General features: G+C 32.9%; 1 protein-coding gene across 1 annotated transcript in view; it reads right to left on the bottom strand.

Moving 5' to 3' along the window:
- Positions 1 to 21,760, bottom strand: part of TyrRS-m (Tyrosine--tRNA ligase, mitochondrial) — a 47,579-nt gene that overhangs the window by 22,875 nt on the left and 2,944 nt on the right. Inside the window, exons 2-6 of the mRNA XM_089086251.1 lie at positions 17,127 to 17,238; positions 12,310 to 12,454; positions 9,358 to 9,533; positions 5,361 to 5,520; positions 2,950 to 3,085 (exon numbers count right to left, since the gene is read on the bottom strand). Coding sequence (XP_088942377.1) covers positions 2,950 to 3,085; positions 5,361 to 5,520; positions 9,358 to 9,533; positions 12,310 to 12,454; positions 17,127 to 17,238 — 729 coding nt within the window. The remainder of the gene's footprint in view (positions 1 to 2,949; positions 3,086 to 5,360; positions 5,521 to 9,357; positions 9,534 to 12,309; positions 12,455 to 17,126; positions 17,239 to 21,760) is intronic.

Genomic DNA, 21,760 nt, shown 5'->3' with positions numbered 1-21,760 from the left:
CGTAGCGTGGAAATCGTAGAACGTCCTTCCGGATAGATGTGGAGACATTCTCATCAGTTATCCAAACCAAAATAAGATGAACTATAAAATAATAGAACTACATCAACACTAGTGGTGATGTCTAGGCTAACTGAGGAATTGGCAGCAGGAGAAGATGGGTCTATGGCGATAATTTTGCTTTAGTTCGAGTTTATCTGCAGTCCTACTTTCGCAGCCTCTTTTTGTAGGATTCGGAGCTTCCAGGAGCTGATCCATGGCGTCAATCAGAATGGCTAAATAATCGGCAAAATCAGCCTCTGAGATGACTCGATCTCGAACCTTCAAGCCATATCTGAGATCTGAATTTTCTTTGTCATAATGTAATCAATGACGATTTTGACGAGTTCTGGGATTACTGCACATCCTTGGAGCACTCCTGTCATGATTTGGAAGAACGGGCTGCGACGGGCGTTTACTTGAACACAGCTCTCTGAAACATGGTGCAGAGCCTTGAAAAGTCTGCAGTATTTCTCAGGGAGGCTAGTCAATGCTCGTCATAGAGCTCGTTGATCAATCGAGTCGAACGCAGCACGGAAGTCGACGAAGGTGATAAACGCTTCCTGTTGGAACTCTGTGGCCTTTGCTACTATTTGTCGAAGCGTGAATATCTACTCGATAATTGAGCGGCCTGACATAAAACCAGCTTGCTCCGACCGCCCGATCTTACAAATGATATTTCGACATCAATCCAGCAAGGCTATTGAGAATCTTTTCCGAGGACTGTCAACAGAGGTTTTCCATGGTAGTTGTGATAGTCACTTCTAGACCCTTTCCCCTTCCATAAGGAGATGATGACACCCTTCTACCAATCTTCGGATCTATTTCCGTATGCCATATAATCTTTTTCAATTATCAACAAAAATGCAAAAGACATTTTTCAATAAAATAAACCCTCAGGCAAGGTTTTTCAACTTTTAAATGAAGATACAAAAAAATGTCATTCTACAGAGGTTTTTTCGATTAAAAAAAGATACACATATTAAAGAACCAGGGGGAGAATTAACCCCTGCTACTCCTCTCCCCCCCTATGAAAACTGCAGTCACTGGACCCATCGGATCTCGTTCGGTAAAAAAAAAACCGTGGCTCAATGAGATACAATAAAAAAATGGGGGGGAGGGGGGGTCGTAGACTTGATGAAATCCAAAATTACTGAGAAACATCCTTTATGCTTAGTAATTCAGAATAGAATATTCGTGGTAAATATATATAACTAATAAATAGGGCACTAAAATGCCAGTTAGACTTTAGATGTTTTAAATATGGTAAAATTTTCGGTAGAAATTTTAAGTTTTTCTTTTCGTAGAATATTTTCTTTTTGATTATTTTAAGGTGAAGGCTGGCCCACAAATATTTTATTTGAACACGAGATGGTCATTTTCGTTCAAACTGATATTTCTTGTCTTTTGTATATTACTGGTTAGTTCCTTAGATTGCTCCAATCAATTAAATCAATTCAAGGTGAAATGTAAAGTTCTCAAAATACATGTTTAGGCATAGAAGAGCTTTTGGAACGCCGCTCAACCTTTCGGGGAATTGGGTACAATCTAAAATTACCTTCACAACCTTAATTGCATTAATAAATTACTTTAATGACCAAAAATTACCTTAATTTAGAAATGAACCTGAATTGCTACCAATATAAAATAAGTAAAATTAATGACAGAAGAGTTCACTAAATAAAATCTAGAATTGTTAAGAAACATACTTTACACTTAGTAAGGTAGAGCAAAGTATTCCTGGTAGGAAAAATGCTGGAAAGTATGATAGAAGCTCCCTCTAAAATATTTAGGGTATAAAATTAAATGTTTCGATTTGTGAACATGTTTCCTTTCTGCGGTAAATTCACTTATGAGTATATGGAGAAGACATAAATATACACTAAAATTTGTTTTAAAGACCGGTTTTTCCGTTTAAATATACATAGTTTTATCAATGTATATAAACAATTTTTTTTATCTTTATGTGGTATTTATTGTGTTTTTTTACTAGAATTTATATTGTACTATTCATATTTATGTTGAAGCAATTATATGTTAAACAACAGGCTACATGAAATACGTGGTCCCATCCTCCTCTTGAGGTCCAGACTAGGTAAGATTAGGCTACGTGAGTTGAGAGGAAAAAGCGAAGTAAAATAGTAACCGGATAAGTTACAGAAAAACAAAACTTTACAGAAGAGCAAAAAACATGAAAATACGCATCAAGTTGGCTTTATATGATAAAGGTAGGTTGATATGAAGTGGAAGTTTTTTTTAAATATTTGAAGTTTTAAGACTTTTAAAAGCAATTTAAAATTTTGAAGTCGAAGAAGTTAAATTGTTCCACAAAAAAAAAAAAAAAAAAAAAAAAAAAAAAAAAAAAAAAAAAATAATAATAATAATAAGATCAGGTTATAATTCACCAAAAGAGCAGGCAACAACAGACAACTTAAAAAATCAACAGCAGAAATGACATTTTACAAGGAAAAAGGACAAGGACAAGGAAAAAAACGCTATTTGACAATTATTTTTATAAGATTTTGAAGTTTTAAAACTTTCAGGAACAACTTCGAATTTTTGTCAAATTAACAGATAACAGTAGGTTCCAATTCATCACAAGAGCAGATATAAACATAGACAAATTAACAATTTAACAACAGAAATGACAAACCTTACAATCGGATAATGAAAAACGTTACGGAAAGATTTTGAAGTTTTAAAACTTTTAGGAACAATTTCGAATTTTTGCAAAATTAACAGAAGTCATTAAATTTTTCCACAAAAATAAAAATTGGACATACCCAGGTTCTAATTACTCAAAAGAGCAGATATCAACAGAGACAAATTAACAAGCTAACGACAGAAATGACAGATTTTACAATTGAACAAGAACAAATGTTATTTGCACAATTTTTCGAAGACAAGACTCACCAAAAACTTCAACTCCAGACTTCCTCTTAATCAAGTCATGCCCTGATACTATATTTCCCATTTGGTCACTTCCACCAATCTGAAACCGACAGCCATGTTTATTATAGAGATGATACCAGTCGTAAGCTTGAAGAACCTATAAAATAAATTAGAAAAAAAACTGGCTAACACTAACCCATTTTCCTGATAGTAAACAACTAAAACAAGTAATACCGTACAACTGAAAATTACTGCACCCAAATAAACACCTTTATACCAGAGAAGAGGGACAACCCTGATACCGATCTAAAACACCATACGCCATGAGGAAAAATAGAAAAACAGTGGCTTAAAGGTACTCTCTTATTCTGGTTTCAACCCTTCCCAGGTTCAAAGCAACCAGACGAAGCCAGGAATGAAGGGACATAGTATCACTTTTCACATCAATAGAATAAAAGAAAGAAGAAAATCATTTATTAAAAAAATAAATGTAGCCCATAAAATTAGGCTTAGAGGCATTTAAATTATGCGTGGAACAAAATCCTCTGGTATTGATCTGAGACACCCTCTCTCAAGTAAAAGAAATTGAGAAAAGGGCCTAAGAATGTGTTTGTTTTTTTGTTGTTTTTTCTCCCAGGATTAATATTTTTTTGAAACAATCATCCAAAGCCATGGATGAAGGGATACATTACCAATCCCAAATTATCAGCATAAAGAAAAGAAAGAAAAATAAATTATATTTAAAAAAGGAACAGACCCTGGATATGGTGTGAAAACTTCACATAGGAAAAAGTCTTAAACGCCGTAAAAGACATGTAGCTCATAAAATTAGGCTTAAAGGCATTTAAATTATGCGTGGAACAAAATTAAGTCCTTAATAGTAGTTTTTCTATTTATAACATATTATTTTGTAAACATAACTTTTTGTTTTGTTAGCTTTATTGTTGTGTTTTTTTTTCTTTGCTTTTATTTTATCTGTTCATTTGACAAAAAACACGAATTCTAAAATTTGGGGAAAATGTTTCCCAACATGAAATTACCTTAATTTAAGCCATAAATAAACATTTTTAGTAATCCGCACATGAAAGAAAAAAAAAACACATATTTCATTTGAATATTTGGTAAATGCAAGCTATTTAATTGAAGAACAGGAGAAATGTGCATACAAAGCTAGTAGCAGTGCTTTCACTATCCACGAAGGTTTCGGGGTTTCCTCAAATTTCAGGGGTTTCTCAAATTTTCCTCAAAAAACTAAAAAATCCTCTGAAAATTCTGAAATTTTCCCAAAAACCAAAGCTGAAAAAATTAAAAATCTACAGCTGTGTCAATGCTTGTGTCTTTACGAACGTCAAGTTTTGAGAGCCTCCATAAAATCCACTTTTCTTTTCAGGGAAACCCTGAAAAATCCCGGGATAAATGAAGAACGGGCTGGGACTAAAGTGCATATCAATTTTTAAATTTTCAACTTTTAAAATATGAGAATTACAACAAATTTGCGGTTACACAATTTACAGAAGGTACAAACAATCAGATTAAACTCACTGCCATATTAGGCATTATGCAGAAACTTGCATATAGAGTCCTTAAACACCCTAAAAAGTCTCCAGATAGTAGTGGGTCAGTAAGTCAGTAAATATCATCACCAAAAGTCTTTTAAAGAGTCTCCGTTCTTACAGATAAAATATACAATTATTTAACGTAGATAGTAGACAACCTGTTGATATCTACAGTAAAGCGCAGCACACAAAGGAAGACTAGGGAGTTATACTCCAAGTTCCTCTAGCCCCTTATGGAGTAAAATAAATGAGACTCCAGCATCTAGAACCACAGTGGCATTCTTCAAGAAACACAGCACCCCAGCCTCGATAGCTCCTAAAATTCTCTCGCCTAGATAGTTCAAGCTATATGCATCTCTAGTGATATATTAGACGTTATGTTAAGTGTGTTGGTTATATTGAAATAGAATAATTTATAGGTGTATGTAATCTATTAATTTTAATTATAGAGCAAGAAAGCTATCGAAGAGAATTACTCTGACAATGTGAAATCAAGTTAGTAATTGGCCTATAACGTCAGAATAGGCGTAGCTCAGGTGGCTGTTTGGGGGTTTGAATTCTTTCCTAAATAATAGCATCAAATATTATTAATTTCAAAGTGTTTAGAACAATTTTTTCCTCTTATTTTTTAAATTTAGGTATCTCCCTCTTATAAACGACTGCAGAATAATAGCATAAAATAATATTAGATAGACCTAAATAGAATATATAGCCTAATAAGGATAAAACTAAAGACTGAATTCAAATACAAATATAAAGGAGAAATAAATCAAATAATATAGAAGAAATAATCAAGTTTTAAAGAGAGGTATAGAGACAGCCAAAAGAGATTTAATAGACAAAGAGAGATATAAAGAAGATATAAAGACATTCAACCTGGTAGCTAAATTCAGTATAGCTGATTCCTTGATCTGAGTTAAGTCGCGACTGAACCGAATGCCGTCCAAGCATAGTACCAACTCGAAAATATCTACCAACGTCACTCAGAAAGTCGATTATGCTTTGCGAGCTATACCAGTCTTGGTTGTTCACTATCCTAAAATTGTCAATATGAAAATTTTATTTGTCATATGTGCTACATAAATATGTCATATAAATTAAATTATCACCTGTACTTACATGACATATGTGCTTATGTCATATAAGCACACATGTAGCCTATACCACACAGGCTAGGTCATATAGACTTAGATGTGTCATATGTGCTTGTATGTGAAAATTCTCTTAGAGTTCCCATCCCAAGAGAATGGGAAACTTCTAAGAGTTGGATCTTCAGCAATTCACCATGGGGGAAGAGAGGGATTCAAAACTATTACCACAAGTTACAGCGCATCGTCTGGCGACTTAAACGGAAAATTAGACAACTGAGTTATTGCCCAACATTTGGGTAATAACTCAAGAAATATGAATTAGTTCTTTCGAGATTAATTAGTTTGAATTAGTTTCAAAGATTAATTATCGATTAGTTTCAAAGATTAATTATTGAATTAGTTTATAAGATTAATAATTAGTTTGAAAGTTTCGAGATTAATTAGTTTGAATTAGTTGAATTAGAATTGAATTAGTTCATTTTTTGAATTAGTTCTTTCGAGACTCTTTAACAGCGTTTGTTTTCAGAGATGTTCAAGGAAAATTGAAAGTGAAGAGTTTTACAATGAAGTAGACAGTAGACAAGGCTGTGAGAATTTGAATAGTGATTTTAAAAAATATTGAGCTAGAATTTGTGTACAATGTCAAAAAGTTTGTTGGATCATGGCCTTTCGCTTCGAAAGCCAGATTTCCCGTCACTCCAAGTCCAAACTGCCTTCGTTAGGGCAAATACTCGATGAACTGTTTTTCTTAGTCACAGCTTCAAAATTGCCTTTTCTGGCCGATAAAATCCGAGTTTAAAAAATATTAAAGCATTGAATCCATGTGCTGGTCAAAGGTACTGGTAATCGACATAAAAGAAGTATTCGTCCAACAGTTTCTTTTTTAGAAATTTTCCCGAAAGACGTCAGAAAACTTCGCTGTAATATACCAAATAGAAATCATATGGCAACGTTGCATGGTCGTTTTCGCTAAACAAAACTAACAGTCTTTTATCAAAAGTGACTTTGACTGTTGCTTGAGACTTAAATAAGAAATTTACAAAGTTGAATTATAAATAATAATTTTGCACAGTATTCAAAAGGTAGCAAAAAAAATGGGTGCATTTTTAGTATTTTTTAGTTGTTCAAGGATTTTATTCGGGAGAAATTTTATAAGGGAGAAAATCAGCTAGCATAAACTTAGTATTAAAAATACGAATCGTGGCAGAAAGAAAGTTCAAAGTTACAAGCAGAGTGTCCTTAAATACTAAGAATAGTACACAGGATTAGCAAAATTTTAAATTGCAAATTACATTCGTGCGACAAAATTAGCTAGAAATCTAAAAGGTTCATTCTCAAAGGAGAGAAATCTCAATTTGGTTTTGCATAGATAGGTCAATTTAAATGTAAGATTCAAAAGAAATGTCTTCTAAAATCTGAATGGTAATCCTTAGAATTTATAATCTGTATTTCCCATAAGTCTTCAACGTAGTCATTCACGTTTTCTATCTTATAAAACGAAAATAAAATGTCAGTGACATTTAAAAAAAAAACATAATATATAGAATTTAAAACTGGTTAGGAACATAAAACTGGAAAAAAGAAATACTCCTAGGGTTAATACTGTTTCCGCTTTTAAGTATTTTTTGAAAAACCAAGGACATCGAGAAAGAAATCTCATTTTCAAACTCAGAAAAACAAACTCAGAAAAAAAATTAAAATATAGAATTTGTAAATGGTAAGGCAGATAAAACTGAAAAAGAATACTCCTACGGTTACTAGTACTTCCAGTTTTAAGCATCTTTTTGAAAAACCAAGGACAGTGAGAATGAAATCTGATTTTCAAACTCAGAAAGACTCAGAAAAAGTTTAAAATATGGAATTTATGAATGGTTAGGCAGATAAAACTAGAAAAAAATACTCCTAGGGTTAAACATTGTTTCTAGTTCCAGATTTTTTTTTAACCAAGCACAGTTAGAATAAAATCCGATTATCAAACTGGTTACGTGAAAACTTATAAAATCGGAAAATAAATAGGCAATCGGTAAAAAAATATGGCACCAAGGAGCTAAAGAAGGTTCAGCTTTCCTTTGAAGGTTCAGTTGTTTTTGAGGAACGACAGACAGTTCGTCTTAATTTTTACAGACGAAAAGTGTTGTCAAGTTTAATGGATTAGATTTACTTGTTCGTTTTCACGGTTCAGTGTGACAACACTGACAAAATTTTACACTCTTCTAAAAACATCATCATTTTGAAACAGCCAAAAGAAAATGTGAAAAAAATCACAATTTTCAGATATTGACAGACCTAAAATGGGTCCAGGGCGCAAAAAAATTTTTATTTTTATGTTCTTGGTACTTTAAGAAGATTTTTACTAAAATTGAATTTATAACAAAATAGATACAAGTAAAAATAAACTCAAAAATAAATAAAAATTAATAAATTAGATAAAAAAAATTAATATACTTAAATTAAATATAATTATTTTAATTATTAAGTTTTTATAAAAATTAATAATTTTATATATTGTTACATATATTATATATTTTAGATATTATTATATATATTAAATTAATTAAATGATTTATCTTTTTAGCGAATTAATAAAAAATTAAATAAAAGTTAGTTAAAACCAAAAATTAAAGGAAAATTAAAATATACAAATTGACTTTAACTCAAAATCTTTGAATCCGACCGAGAATCGTTTCATCTAAGATTGTTGATTCAAATCCATGAAATTGAACGTTAGCTACATGTGGAGGAGGATAAATTAAATTAATTTAAAAATTAATTCGAAGGACGAGAATCTTCTTATAAGACAGGAACAGAGTAAACACAATTTATTTAAATATATTAAATTTTTACATAATGGAAAGAACCACCATGAGATTATAATCTCATGGTTGATGCAGACCATAACATTTTACGTTATTTGTCAAATCTACAACATACATATTATGGGTCAGACCCCTCTTTCTAAGATCATTTTTAAATTCAACCAAGACATTGGCTTTCGGGAAATATATGACTACGTTCATAAGTAATTTTCAAGGTTCAACAAAAAAAGTTTTGAAAAAACGAAAATAATACTCAAAAAATATTTTAGAAAGAATACATTTTCCGCTCTCCTCCTACATTTTCGAAACTGATACTCCTGCCATCGATATCTCCACAAAAATCCTTACATGATTGGCCAGCATAGGACAAGCAGCCAATTACTAAAAAACGCCCATCTTGACAATTTAACATTCTAGACGTTACACTTACAGTTTACATTTACGTTAGACATTATAATTTAACATAAACTTGTTAGGTTAAGCCAGATCTTGTTTTGCGGACTTTTCACCGTCTCTCTCTCTCTCTTCATACAGTTCACATGGCGGCTAGGGTCTTTGATGGCTCAAATGACATTATCTTTTCTATTTCTTCTTCAGTGGGATGTTTATATTCTACTACAATTCCCATGGTTCAAAATTATTTTTTAAAGACAAACTATGTTCTTACCTCTAATCATTTCTTACCTTACATTTAATCATTTTCAACTGTTTATCCATGGCAAAGCAGCTCTATTTCATTAAAATGGCCGACAAATAGCGGAAGCCAAGCTAGGGCAAGCTCGTGACTAACAAGTGTAAAAAACTGCAGCGTGGAAACACAAAACATCCACACAACTGAATAATAAAGCTTTTTATATGCAATGTTTTCTATATTTTACATTATATTTTTGTTTTTTAAATAAATTTGCAATCACTTTCCAATTATTTATCCTTCATTTAATTTAAATACGTAAGTCTCCCGCTTACCTCAATTCTGGAAGTTTTTTTTCTTTAGGCCAATACAGCTCCTGGTGATTTCTGAATATATTCTTTATGTTATTTCTGATCCCTTCAATATTTCTAAGAACAGCATCTTTTCCTAAAGCAGGCCTTTCAGTAGACTTCCCGCTTGGATCCCCAACCATCGCAGTTGCACCACCAACCTTCAAATTCAATAAAATAGAGGTACAAACAATATAATATGGAGATTCATATTAATATAGATATAATATACAAGTTTTAACTGGCGCAGTAGTACAACCAAACTTCAACATAAAAGTTTCAGAAACAATATATCATAATGATGGACGTTTATTCGACATTTTGTGATCATGCCACATTTTGAACGGCTGGGTTTCATGCTTTGTTTCGAAAAAGTGATCTTATTTAATTCTTTTTTGCTATTTCATTTCTTGGCAAGTCTTTTCTTTGTTTCCAATCAAAAACTCTATAAGCTCTTAGTAAATATCATTAACGCGACGTTTAAATAACTTGTTGGTTTCTAAAAAGCCTCTCATTACAGAAGCTTCTGAACTTTGTAAATTAGCATTAGCAGTGGCACGTTAGGCACGTTAGTGGCACGTTAAAGAAACACGAGTTTTCATAAATACTCAACGGCTCTGATGCTAAAATTAGCAAAACTTCTATAACAAGGTTTTTAAAAGAGATTGTCTGTCAAAAAACATTTCACTGGTTTGTCAATAGTAACGTTTATTTAATTTCAACTGAAAAGTAATTTGTAACGATAAAAAGATTTTTGGGGGGAATCTAAAAAAAAAAACTGACACACACACATTGACAGCAAATCGAAAACTACACTATTGAAATCCCCCTAGTCAAAAACCCTTCACTTAACATTTATAGTTCCCCATCTTGAAAAACAAGGAAAACCACATATGTGCATGCCTTCCATTTTTTCTTCTTTTTTTCCAGGGATGGTTGGACTGAGGCAATGGCCTTAGAATATTAGGAGAGGGGTCATTTCAGAAAATTAAATTCTTAGTGCAATTTTTCAGTAGCAAAAGAAATTGCGCAAAAACAAGGTGCCATTTTGCGCTGCAAAACACAAATTTTAGCCAAAAAAAGGGTTAAAACGCTTTAATGTTCAAAATCTGAGATTATCAATCGATTTTTTACGGTCGAAAACCTTAAATGAGTAGCATGAAACTGTAACATAGAATGGACAGCAGGCATGTAGTATCTGCCTTTTTCTTCCCTTCCACAGGAGTGATCATGTTGAACCAGTGACCGCAGAATAATGAGAAAGTATTCATTTCAACGGAAATTAACAGCTCTAGCCCCTTTTTTAAGCCACAGAAGGCATGGCACTACAAGGAAGTTCCATTTTCGGTAACTATGATTTTGACAAAATAGGATTAAAACGTAAAAGACTGAAAATCCTGATTTACTCAATGGACCAAAAACTCTTTAAAACCAGTAAATAAAATGTTCTTTCCCCAAAATTAGTACCCCTCCCTAAAAGGGCTTTGTTTACAGTTTTTCCAATAAATCATGTTTACATGTCCTTTCAAAAATTGTAGGCTTAATATTTTTACAAACAGCTCCGTATCCGTAAGCTAACAATAAATTGCTAGCTTACATTGGCTAGATTAGCTTACAATAGCTTACATTGGTTCTTACAAGTATATCCAAGGATAAGGTAGCTTATTTGGCTAAGTTGAATTTTCTTCTGTTTGTATTTTCGCTTGTATTTGTATTTCCGCTTGCCTTTTCTGAGCCTGTTTTTCGAGAAATTAATTTTCCGAGACTTTAATTTTCTGATCGAACATCATTCTCCTTGAATTCTTGTTTTTTAATCAATGAAAATGCTAAGATCTTACTGCTTGCAGATCTTAGTCAAAAGCACTTAAACAGGTCTAATGTTAGCTACCGATTTCCAGCTAGCCAGTGAAAGTATGCAACATATATCTATAAAACTGGTTCAAATAAACTGATTTATGACATTTCCCCATATTTGTAGAATTAAGCAAATCTATCGCTTTACTGAAAACGCAAAACCAAACAAAAAAATTAGGATATAGGAGGAACTACGTCTACAAGTAGCCTGCAGAAAATAGAAGGCTCGCAATCTTTCAATTGTCTTTGAGAAGCCATTACACCAATATCTTTTAGTAAATAATTGAATTGTAAAAAAATCCAGTAAAAAAAGGAAGTTTATTTTCGCAGGCGAGAAGTAATTAAGCAGCATACAAAAATGATTTACGATTAACCTGATTTAGTAACAATTGACCTGATTAAAATCATTAACCCAATTTATAAAACAACTTATTGGTTTCGCAAGCCGTAATTTACAATAAATAACAATGAAAATTTTAAAGCGTGGTAACTCACTATGGATTCATTCAAATCGAGAATATCAACTTCATAACCATTATTTAAGCTCCAGAAACCTAGTTATTTCTGCCTATAGTAAGAAAATTTCAAGTTAATCAAGTTAGTGATGTGAATATCTGAAATTAGGCTATTGCCCCTAACACTACCTGAACATCTTTGTTTCAAATTCGCGTATAAGATAATAACTTAGTGCTAGTTGCACCAAATTACGAGAATTCAAATCACATAAAGACATCGCGATATGTTTTATTTTTCCACTGTAAAAAACATCCTAAAGCGATTTATGTTTCTACTGTACACGAATGTGACATCGTTTTGTGTTTTCAGTAAAGCGCTACACTGAAAATATAGGGAGATTTTGTTTGTTTTTGTTTGTTTTTTATTGTGTCATAAATGTAGAGAGTTGCACAGGCAGCAAGACAATATGGTTTGTTCTTTTTAGATTTCAACCTCGTTGTCTACTTCCAATTTTTTTCTTTTAGATAAATATAATTCAAAATAGGGTACTGCATTAAGTATTTAAAAATCTAATTATATTAATTTGTAAAAATATATTTCCCTTTTCAAATTTAATTAGAAGTTTACCAATGCAATGGGTGTATGACCTGCTCGGGAACATCTAATAAGAGTGATAAGTACTAGTAAGTTGCCAATATGTAATGATTCAGCTGTAGGGTCGAATCCAGCGTATATTGCCTGCCGAACAGCAAGCAATTTATGAAGTTCCACACTGAAAAAAAAATCATCATTAGGGCACTAAACAGATGCGGTTTTTAAATGGGACAGAGGGGCACTTCCATATGGTGCAGAAGTTTTAGGGGCGCAATATTTCAAATATATTAATCTAGCGATTATAGTCATTTTGTAATTTCATTTTTATTAAAATAAAGTAGAGGACGTGCAGTCAATAAAGGAAAATAATTAATAAATTATTATTCAATAAATAAACTAGAAAATAAAGAAAAATTAAATAATGATAATTATAATGATTAAATTAAGATAATTAATAATAATTAAAGAGTTTAAATAACAAAGTCAAATGTAAAACAATATTAATCAATTAATAAATGGAAAATAATTGTCTTTAAGAAATGAGAATTTTGTTCAAATTTGGACTAAAATTATTGTGGGAGACAGGGGGGGGGGGGTGCTAATCAAGATTTTGTCCCGGGGGCAAAAGAAGCCAAAACCCCCACTGACACTAAATAAGCATAACAAGTTTGTAGGGTAAAGCAAAAGCCATCTAACCTCATTTTGTATTTTTAACGAACTAATACCGTCATCACCATCATTATTTATTTATTACCCACAAAAAATACAGAAACTACGGAATACAAAGAAAAGAAAATATACACATCAGCAATCAATAAACAATAGCCATATTCAAAATATAAATAAAAAAAAAAAAAAAAACTAACCATAATCACGGTGGAAACATCTGGACAGCAGATCAGTAACACTTAAAGATTAACTGATTTTCAAAACATCTCAACAGCTAGTTTATCTAGCCTAAAAGGAGCTTACGAAACTGTCCTAAAAGCTTAAAAATTTAACCTTTTCGGCCAACCCTCTAGGGCTAAAAGGAAAGCAGATTGTCTACGGTTGGGTAGGGAGGATGTAAAGTTGTAATATAAGGTTGGGGTCGTAAAGAAAGATTTAAGGGAAATGTGAACTTCCTAGGAGGGTGAAGAGAGAGGCTTTGAGTAGATTGGGATGGAGGCGGAGCGTGTTTAGCTGTGTTGGCCTCAGGTGGCTTGGTGCTGCGTAAATTGTTAGTAGTAGTAGTAAAAGGAGAATAAATGAACTAGAACCGCAACACAATCTTACTATTTTTATAACGGCGAGGCAAAAACAAAAGAAATTTTAAATAACGAAAATATACTACTCTCAATTTTTTACAATCCTTTTTCTGGAGAAGACTAGCAAACACGGAAAGAAAGAAATATTACTGGAGCGGAAAAGAGCAATACAGTCTTCCAAGGCGATTTTGGTTAAATCAACCACGGTTTTGGCAAAGTTTTCCATAACAAATTCTAATATTTTTAATCGTTAAACTAACTAACTCAGGACATGCAGAAGACAGACTTGAGCAAAAAAAAAAACTGCGATCCAATTAATGTTCTTTTTGAAGCAAAGAACTTTTTGAAGGGAGGGTAGATTTAAAGTAAAGGGTTTAAAACATGAAAACTCACACTTAGTCAAATTTACAGGCAAACCTATTTTAGCTAGTGACTCAATAAGAGGATGAAGATTGCTTTCAAGACCATGACGTTTTCTACTAACTTAATTCTTCTATAATTCTATACGAATCCTATCTGCAATGTTATGAAGTGGTAGATATGGTTATCATTTCAAGAAATTACTAATAAAGGGGAATAAAGTGGTATTAAAGTAAGACCAACACAAAATCGGGCTCCACATACTCTTACCGGGCATTTTAACACACTGCTTCCTTCTACCCCAGGGATCAGGTGAGCCTTAGAGTAAATTTACTATTAAAAATTTTGGAAGCTTAGTTCACAGACTTATACTGCATAATTTTTTTCTTAGCAAGAACGAGAAAAACTTAAAAACGTGTTTAATGATTTTAACACTTCTAAAAAAGAAAATATTGCATTGTTTTTTAAGATTATCTGCTTTTCTTTTCTTTCTCTTCTTTCGTGCACATTCTGAATCGCAGTTTATTCATCCTTCTAAAATAGTCTGCATGCATATCCCAGATTATTTACATCTTGGATGATAGTTTGTTTCCAATGTTTGCATTAGAATACTAGATAATTAGAATACTAGAATATAGAATTAGTTTGCATTAGAATACTAGAGAACTTCAAAGTTTACTTTTTATTAACTTTCAATATTTTTTTTTATTTTTATAATAAAGAAAACTTCAATTAGTCTACTGTCTTCATATAGTAAAAAAAATTGTCATATTTGGGCAGTAAGACTGGTTCTCAATTTCCACTCTTGTGAAAAATCTTGTACAGTTCCAGTTCTAGTTGATTTAAACAAGTAGATCAACGAGAATAACACAAGGTTAATAATATATGAACAAATAGAAGCTTATTCGGGTAGAGCATCTGCAAGCAGAGTTTCCATAATCTAACTTAAATTGTTTAAACTTTCACGAGTTTTTTAGGCAAAGAACACGAATTTCAGAAAAAAACTTATAAAAGTAAAAACAGAATTAACTACGAGGGCAAGGAATTTTTCGGGTAAGGATTTATTTTTCGTGGGGGGGGGTTGGTACAAAAAGCTTTTAAAATGCACCAAGAATTTGTTTATATGCATTTTGGGTACCTATGTATTATAGCGACCCCACTCAAGAAGTGAAGTTAGTTTAATCGGAATGAAATATCCCAAAATATGATGAATATACAATACTTTATTAACAAAATTACGGAAACAACGACAAAGAATTATGGAAAGAAGGCCGCCTAGAACACATTATAGGCGTTTTTCCGCCGTCCAAACAAAAAAATGTTAGCTAACAATCTTCCCAACAACAGCTTTTCCGCCGTCCAACTAAAAACTGTTAGCTGAAATTATTAGAGAATATCTAACAAATCGAATACTAGTTGGAGAATTTATTTCTTTCAGCTAACAATTGTGTTTCCGCCGTCCAAACAAATACCTGTTAGCTAACATTGTTAGAAAACAGTTGGGTGGCAGAAAAACCCCTTATATTAAATACATAACGTAACCTAACCAAAATACCAATTAAATACGAAATACTGCTAGTCTAACTGTCAATGAACCTTCAAATAAATATAGAATGTGGCATGTGCGTGGGGGGGATAGTAATTAATCTCACATTTCCCTTCAATTAGACTAAGGCTGAATTTGGGTGCTACGGACTAATAGCTCCGTCCTAATTGAAGAAAAATGTTTCTGATATTTATTTTCCAGCTTCATTTGACTAAATTGATTGGCCTGATGTTCATAAAAATATATACATTTATGTATAAGTGCGCATCAGCTATTATGAAAGAGGAGAAGTGGGTTATTGTACGTTGGAGGGGTATAGATTACGAGATGCCTCAGAGTGCGTTTTAATGCCCAAAATTCCTAACTCCCATTGAACCTTCAGAAAAATATAGAATGAGTTCTGGAGAAGGGAAGGAGAGGAGCAGTAGAAACTGATATATAATCTCTCTTGATTCCCAGCAATATTTTTGGTCTAAGCCTTTATTATTGGGGGTGGGGGGATGGCACCCATCCCACTACGACAATATTTCTCATGAGAGCAGGCCAGGATATAATTTAAATAGTAGAATTTGGTGGGTCAATAAACCAAAAGCTTTCAGACATCCATACATATAGTAGCAGATCTGAATCGGGAGCCGAATAGGAAATTTAAACGGCAGCACAAGCAAGCTCGGTTGATTGCTTTGTTTGCAAAACTAAAAACGTGAAAAAATCCTTACCTTCTAAAAAGGAAGGTAGACAGGAAAGCACAGCCTTTTCAAAAGTTTTGCTAAAGCTTACTTAAGTAAACTGAGAAAAAATTCATTCTAAAAAAAAATAAACTTACATGTCTTGTCAAGGGAAAGACAATTAATGGAAGAATGAATTTCACCATCTTGGTGGGTATACAATCAGGACCAAAAGAGGATGAACCTTTTAACCCATTTACAAGTATATTTAAGGCCACCGATTTCAAGCAAGATGGACCAAGATATGATTTTTTTCCACAATTGCAAAATGGGAGGTGAATGCCTCTTCAACATTAAGTTCATCTTGAAAAGCTGAACCATGAACCATCAAGCTTGGAGGGAGACAACAGATGGAGATAAAGATTTGAGGAAAGAACTGATCACTTTCTAAGTTTTACAAATGTTCTTTCTGCAATTTGGAAATTCTTGTAAATAATTAATGCTCTTAGTCTTCCAAATCTAAGAATTATAGATTCCTAAAGTGTTTGAAACGTTCTAGGCAAACAGCAAATGCATTTGTTGATGGCTTTGTTGACCTGTAAGATTTCCAAAAGTTTTTTTTTTCCTCCAGTTTCTGAAAAGTCCTTTGGGTCATCAATGGATCCAAGGGATGCCAGCAAATCTAAAGGGGGAAAATTTGTTGTTTTTTCAACTTCTTGAATGAAAATACCAGAAAAAAGTTATTTTTTTCAAAATGTAAGGTATGGAAGGAGGAAAAAATCTTGGGAAGGGACAAATGCTCCTAATCCCACCCCCTACCTCCCCCATTCAATTGACACCACTGGTTGTGCATATATCAGATCGAAGTTATTAGTCAATTTGAAAGTGAAACAAACAAATTTCAACAATAAGCAAAACATTTGAAAAATTCATCCCTCCATTGGGATATGGCCAAGAAATAAGATATGGTACACAATTAAGCTACTTCTAAGAGGCAAAACATGAGGCATGATTAAAACCTGGGCTTACTTGTTAAGGCTTGGGAAAACATCCTGCCATACTCCTCTTTCTGACAATTTTAAAATTGATTTTGCACTACTTGCCAATCTTCTATTTGTGAGAAAGTAACAATTTTGAAGGCCTGAAAAAAAAACAATTCTTCAAAATGCTGAATATAAGACAATGTGAATATGGCATAAATAAAATTTGGCACTTATGCTGTACTTAAATTTCATAAATTGGCATTCATTTCATCCTTGTCTGAAAATGTCTTAATTTCATCAAAGAAGCTCTAGTGTCAACCCAGCAAGGTTTGTAGAGGAAGGATTATGTTTTTTTTCTTTCTTCTTCTAAGAACCAAGTTAGGCAAAAACATACATTGTTCCCTAGGATGGTCAGGAGTAAAATTATCATACCTTTTTAAGACAGACTGTAATCATTATCAACTTTAAAAGGTTTTGAAAGGGAAGTACAAGACAAAAAAAAATAACTCAAATTAAAATAATAACAAAAGAAATATTTACAAAATTAAATAATAATTACAAAATTACAAAAAAAATAACGTATCAAAATGTAACGTAGTAAGGAAAATGTTCTGGGGGTTCAAACCCCCGAACCCCTCCCCTGGATACGGCCTTGATTGTTAGACAGTTCTTCCGATGTGAAACAATGTCAGTGGAGTGGCCAACATTGCAAATAACAGACATATGAAAATGTGTGTATGCTTTTTGTATATCTCAATAGGTACTTAAAACAACAACATAACAAAGATAGAGCAAAAAAAAAAAAAAAAAATCAAAAACACACTTGAAAACACATGGGATTAGCCTCTAGGATCAACTCAAAGTGGGCCTTTAAAATATATTATGGTGTGCCTAAAAGTTTCATTAGAATTTTTTGGTTTTGGGTCAAGAAAATATTTTCTATGGAAGTTTTCCTGTCTTGATTTTTGGGTTACATAGGCAAACAGGGCTTTGAAGTCGGATTCACAGAGTCGGAGTTTTAGTAAAATTTTGCTGAAAATGGAGTCTGAGTAACAGAAATAATGCAAAACCCTTTGGAGTTGGAGTAATGGAAACACAAAGGCATAGATTTTAAAAACACATAAATTCGTGCTTTAGTACTAATGTAAAGTTTATAAGATTAATGTTAGCTATTACCTGGGTTATTAAAATTATATTTTGAAAAAAATTGATAAAACTATGCCTATATACTTTTTATGAAAAGGAAAGAAAAGCAGCGTTTGCAAAACGGGAAGTATTACAGCTCAGAGTCAGAGCAATAATGTTTAAAATTTCAGAAGTCTAAGTTGGGGTTGGTATACTGAAAATGCCTCAAGTTGGAGTTGGTAGACCTATAACTCATAACTGACTAGAGTCATACATAGATGACTCTAAAAAGCTGATTCCACTTATACCTATGGATGAATTTGACAGAGCTATTTCCAAAGTATTTTGTCTTAAAAAAAGTCAAATGAAGCCAAGATTGAAGTTTAGGCCATCTTTTGGTATTGATGGGGTTAGCAGTTTGCATATCAAGCATGGAAGCGCTACCCTTATGCACCATTTAACATTGTTCATGAAAACGATCCTAATTTCAGGTAGTTTCACTTTGTCATTTTGCATTCTAGATATAAATCCATTACCCAAGAAAGGAAAACCTGTTAAGTGCACTTTGCTACAGCTTAGTGCCAATATTAACTGCTAAGTGTGGGCTGTTTGAATTAGTTGGTATAGATGAAACTGATAGTAATTATTATACCCCTCCCCACCAGTTTGGCTTCTGGTGTCCTGGGGCACTGTCCCCTTCTGCCAATTTGCTCTTTGAAGTCAAAATTGTTTGTTTTCCTCTATTTTTGAGGAGGACTAAGTCAGGTCTCTGACTCTTTATTCATGAAGCAATGTTTCTCCCTGCTGATAAAAGGATGTAAATTGTTGCATCACTCAAACTTTATGGAAATTTTACTCTAGCCTTTGTCTGTCTGAAAATTTGAATCAAAACATAAAAAGCTTGTAACCCAGATAGAAGAGTCCTGGTCCAAACATCACCAGTCATCTTGCATTTCAAAGCTGTCAATGCCTTCCCCATTTCATATACAAAAGATATATTTAACATCAATTAAACTATTGAGTGACTTTCAGAAATTTTTGGAAGTCTGCAGGATCAATGCTTTGAGTCTGGTTTTAAATTTAATGCCAGGAAATGCAATCTCCTTGTTTACATCTTTCATGAAAGTAGCACTGTTTAATTTGTGACATTTATATGATCTTCAGCCATGGGTGTAGGGAGGGGGGCAATTTCCCCCCCCCTAGACCGTCCAAGTTGCATTAGATATGGCTGAAAAAGCAGATGGTTGGAAAAGCAGTTGATAAAAGGCCCTCCATCCCACTATCAACTGCCACCCCCCCCCCTAGACAATATGCTGCCTACACCCATGTCTTCAGCCATTGGAAACTATCACATATTTAGACCTAATAGCTTCAACCCTTTCTGTAGTATAAATCTTGTAGCATAATGTTTATGTAGAGACCCATTAAATCTTGATAAGTCACATCTTTGGCAAAATTGCTATTGGATATGCATCTATTGTTAGAATATGATTGGATTTTAACCACTTTCTTCATGTATCACTGTTTATTTCATTTACCCTTCCATGCATTCAGTATATTGACCTTTGGAGAATTTTACTAAAATTATTACTACAATGGGTAGATGTAAAAATTGATTTGAGGCTCTGGCTGCAAAGTTCTGTTGCCTTTACACCCAAGGAAAAAACAAATAGATTATAGCCGCAATAGCTGCTGGGCCATTGGTGCTCCCCTTGCCTATGGTATTTTGGGATAGAACTTGCCTATTTCTTTTGTTCCCTTTATAGAAGAGAACCTTTATTGGTAGAGTTAAGGTGTCCACCACTGTTTTCTCCTATCATGCAAGCCCCATCTGCCAACTTGGGAAAGCAACACTCCTCTTTCAACGTATGGATTCACTCACCACTGGCCAGCCAGCAGCAGAAAGTAGTCCCTGATCCTCAGAACAAGCACTAACAAAATAATTTCTTTTTCCTACCTTGGATTGCTCCTCAAGGGATGTTTTCTTGTGTCATTGTTGGTACTTCATATATCTAGGAGATTAACCCCTGTGGTGTGATTTTGGCAGTGATTACTGGCTCCAAACCATCTCACCACAGCAGTGTATTCTACACAGTAACCTACTCATGGTCAGACACTGAGCAGTAGCTAATGGTGACTGAAATCAGCAATAGTAGGCAGGGTCATTACAGGCCAAAATGTTTCAAGGGGGGAGCAGGAGATTTTACCAAATGGCTGGTCATTTTACCAACTGTTTTTTGTCAATAATTAGCATAATGTCTGATTTAAATACAATACGTAAAATCACAACAGGAGTCAGTAAAACTGCTGCATTTACAGACCAAGATTCAGATTTTGGTAGATATCATGTCAGTATTTTTGTAGTCTTTATTTAACCAAACAAATAATTTTAGCAGAGTTGGAAAAATCATGGCACTTTGCTTCACATTTTTACAAACTTATTTTTTTTACCAAGTGATCAAAACATTTGGGGGCATTGCCAAAGAGTAGCCAAACCTGAGGTTCTAACTTTTTTCAATGTGAAACATATTAGAAAGGTACTGAACCTTCCTTGCCATGCTTTTCTAGTGTGTCATTTATAGTGTATACAGTCTGTATATAATTTAAATATAGCTTACTTTACTAATATTTTTTCTTACTGCACCAATATTTATTTTAAAATGTAGCTTGAATTTGTTTTTTATTAAGTCACTTTGTTTTCTTTTCTATTTTTATTCATTATTTTCTGCTGTGCAGCATTTAGTGTTTAATAGGCTTAGTGATAAATAATAATAACAATAAGAGAGTAAGTGACAGACTAAGAAAACAAATTAAATATATTAGCATCCAGTATCTAAAGCTTATATTTCTGTTTTATCCATATTTCTAGTGCTTGGAAGATTGTATAGAAGAGATGTTTAAACTGAACATTTAAGAAACATTTTCCCCAATTCTTCAAAAACTAACAATAATTCAGGGTTAGGTAAAGAAGCAAAGCTCAAAACACTCCTTGAAACTCAGCTGCACTGTAGATCAATTGTATATTACTACTGTAGTGCAATTATAATGGCAGCCTATTATATTTTGAATAAACATTAGCAATCCTGTAGCAAGATTCAAAGAATTTGCCTTCAATATGCTAAGAACAATAATAATAAAAGGATAGTACCATTCAAGGTTTAATTATGACATCTCTTAAATAATAAACAGGATAAAAAAAATAAATGCACTGCTCTGTGTCAAAAGAAATTTTGAGACACACAAACATCACATCCTTTACTAATATGCAGTACAACTCACTCTCAAATACAACCACATGTGCATAAACACTATAGAATTCTGAAAATAACTTCTAAAAAACCTAAAATGCTTACTTATATTACTTTTTAAAGCTCTTTACTTTACTTTACCCCCTGCCCTCCAATATGCAAATATATAGACCAAATTTGATATTTCCTATGCTGTTTTCTATATGTCAATCTTTTTTTTCAATAGATCTAACAGTGAAGTAGCAACATCAACACAGTCAAGAAATGGAAAAATGCATGGAGAATGGGAAATTACACTTTATATTTG

The sequence above is a fragment of the Artemia sp. Qi Xiang Cuo genome, chromosome 3 (genome assembly GCF_049724085.1).
Source record: "Artemia sp. Qi Xiang Cuo chromosome 3, ASM4972408v1, whole genome shotgun sequence".
Classification (NCBI taxonomy): Eukaryota; Metazoa; Arthropoda; class Branchiopoda; order Anostraca; family Artemiidae; genus Artemia; species Artemia sp. Qi Xiang Cuo.
Note: the sequence above shows the minus strand (reverse complement) of the source record. Positions and strands in the feature narration are given on the sequence as shown.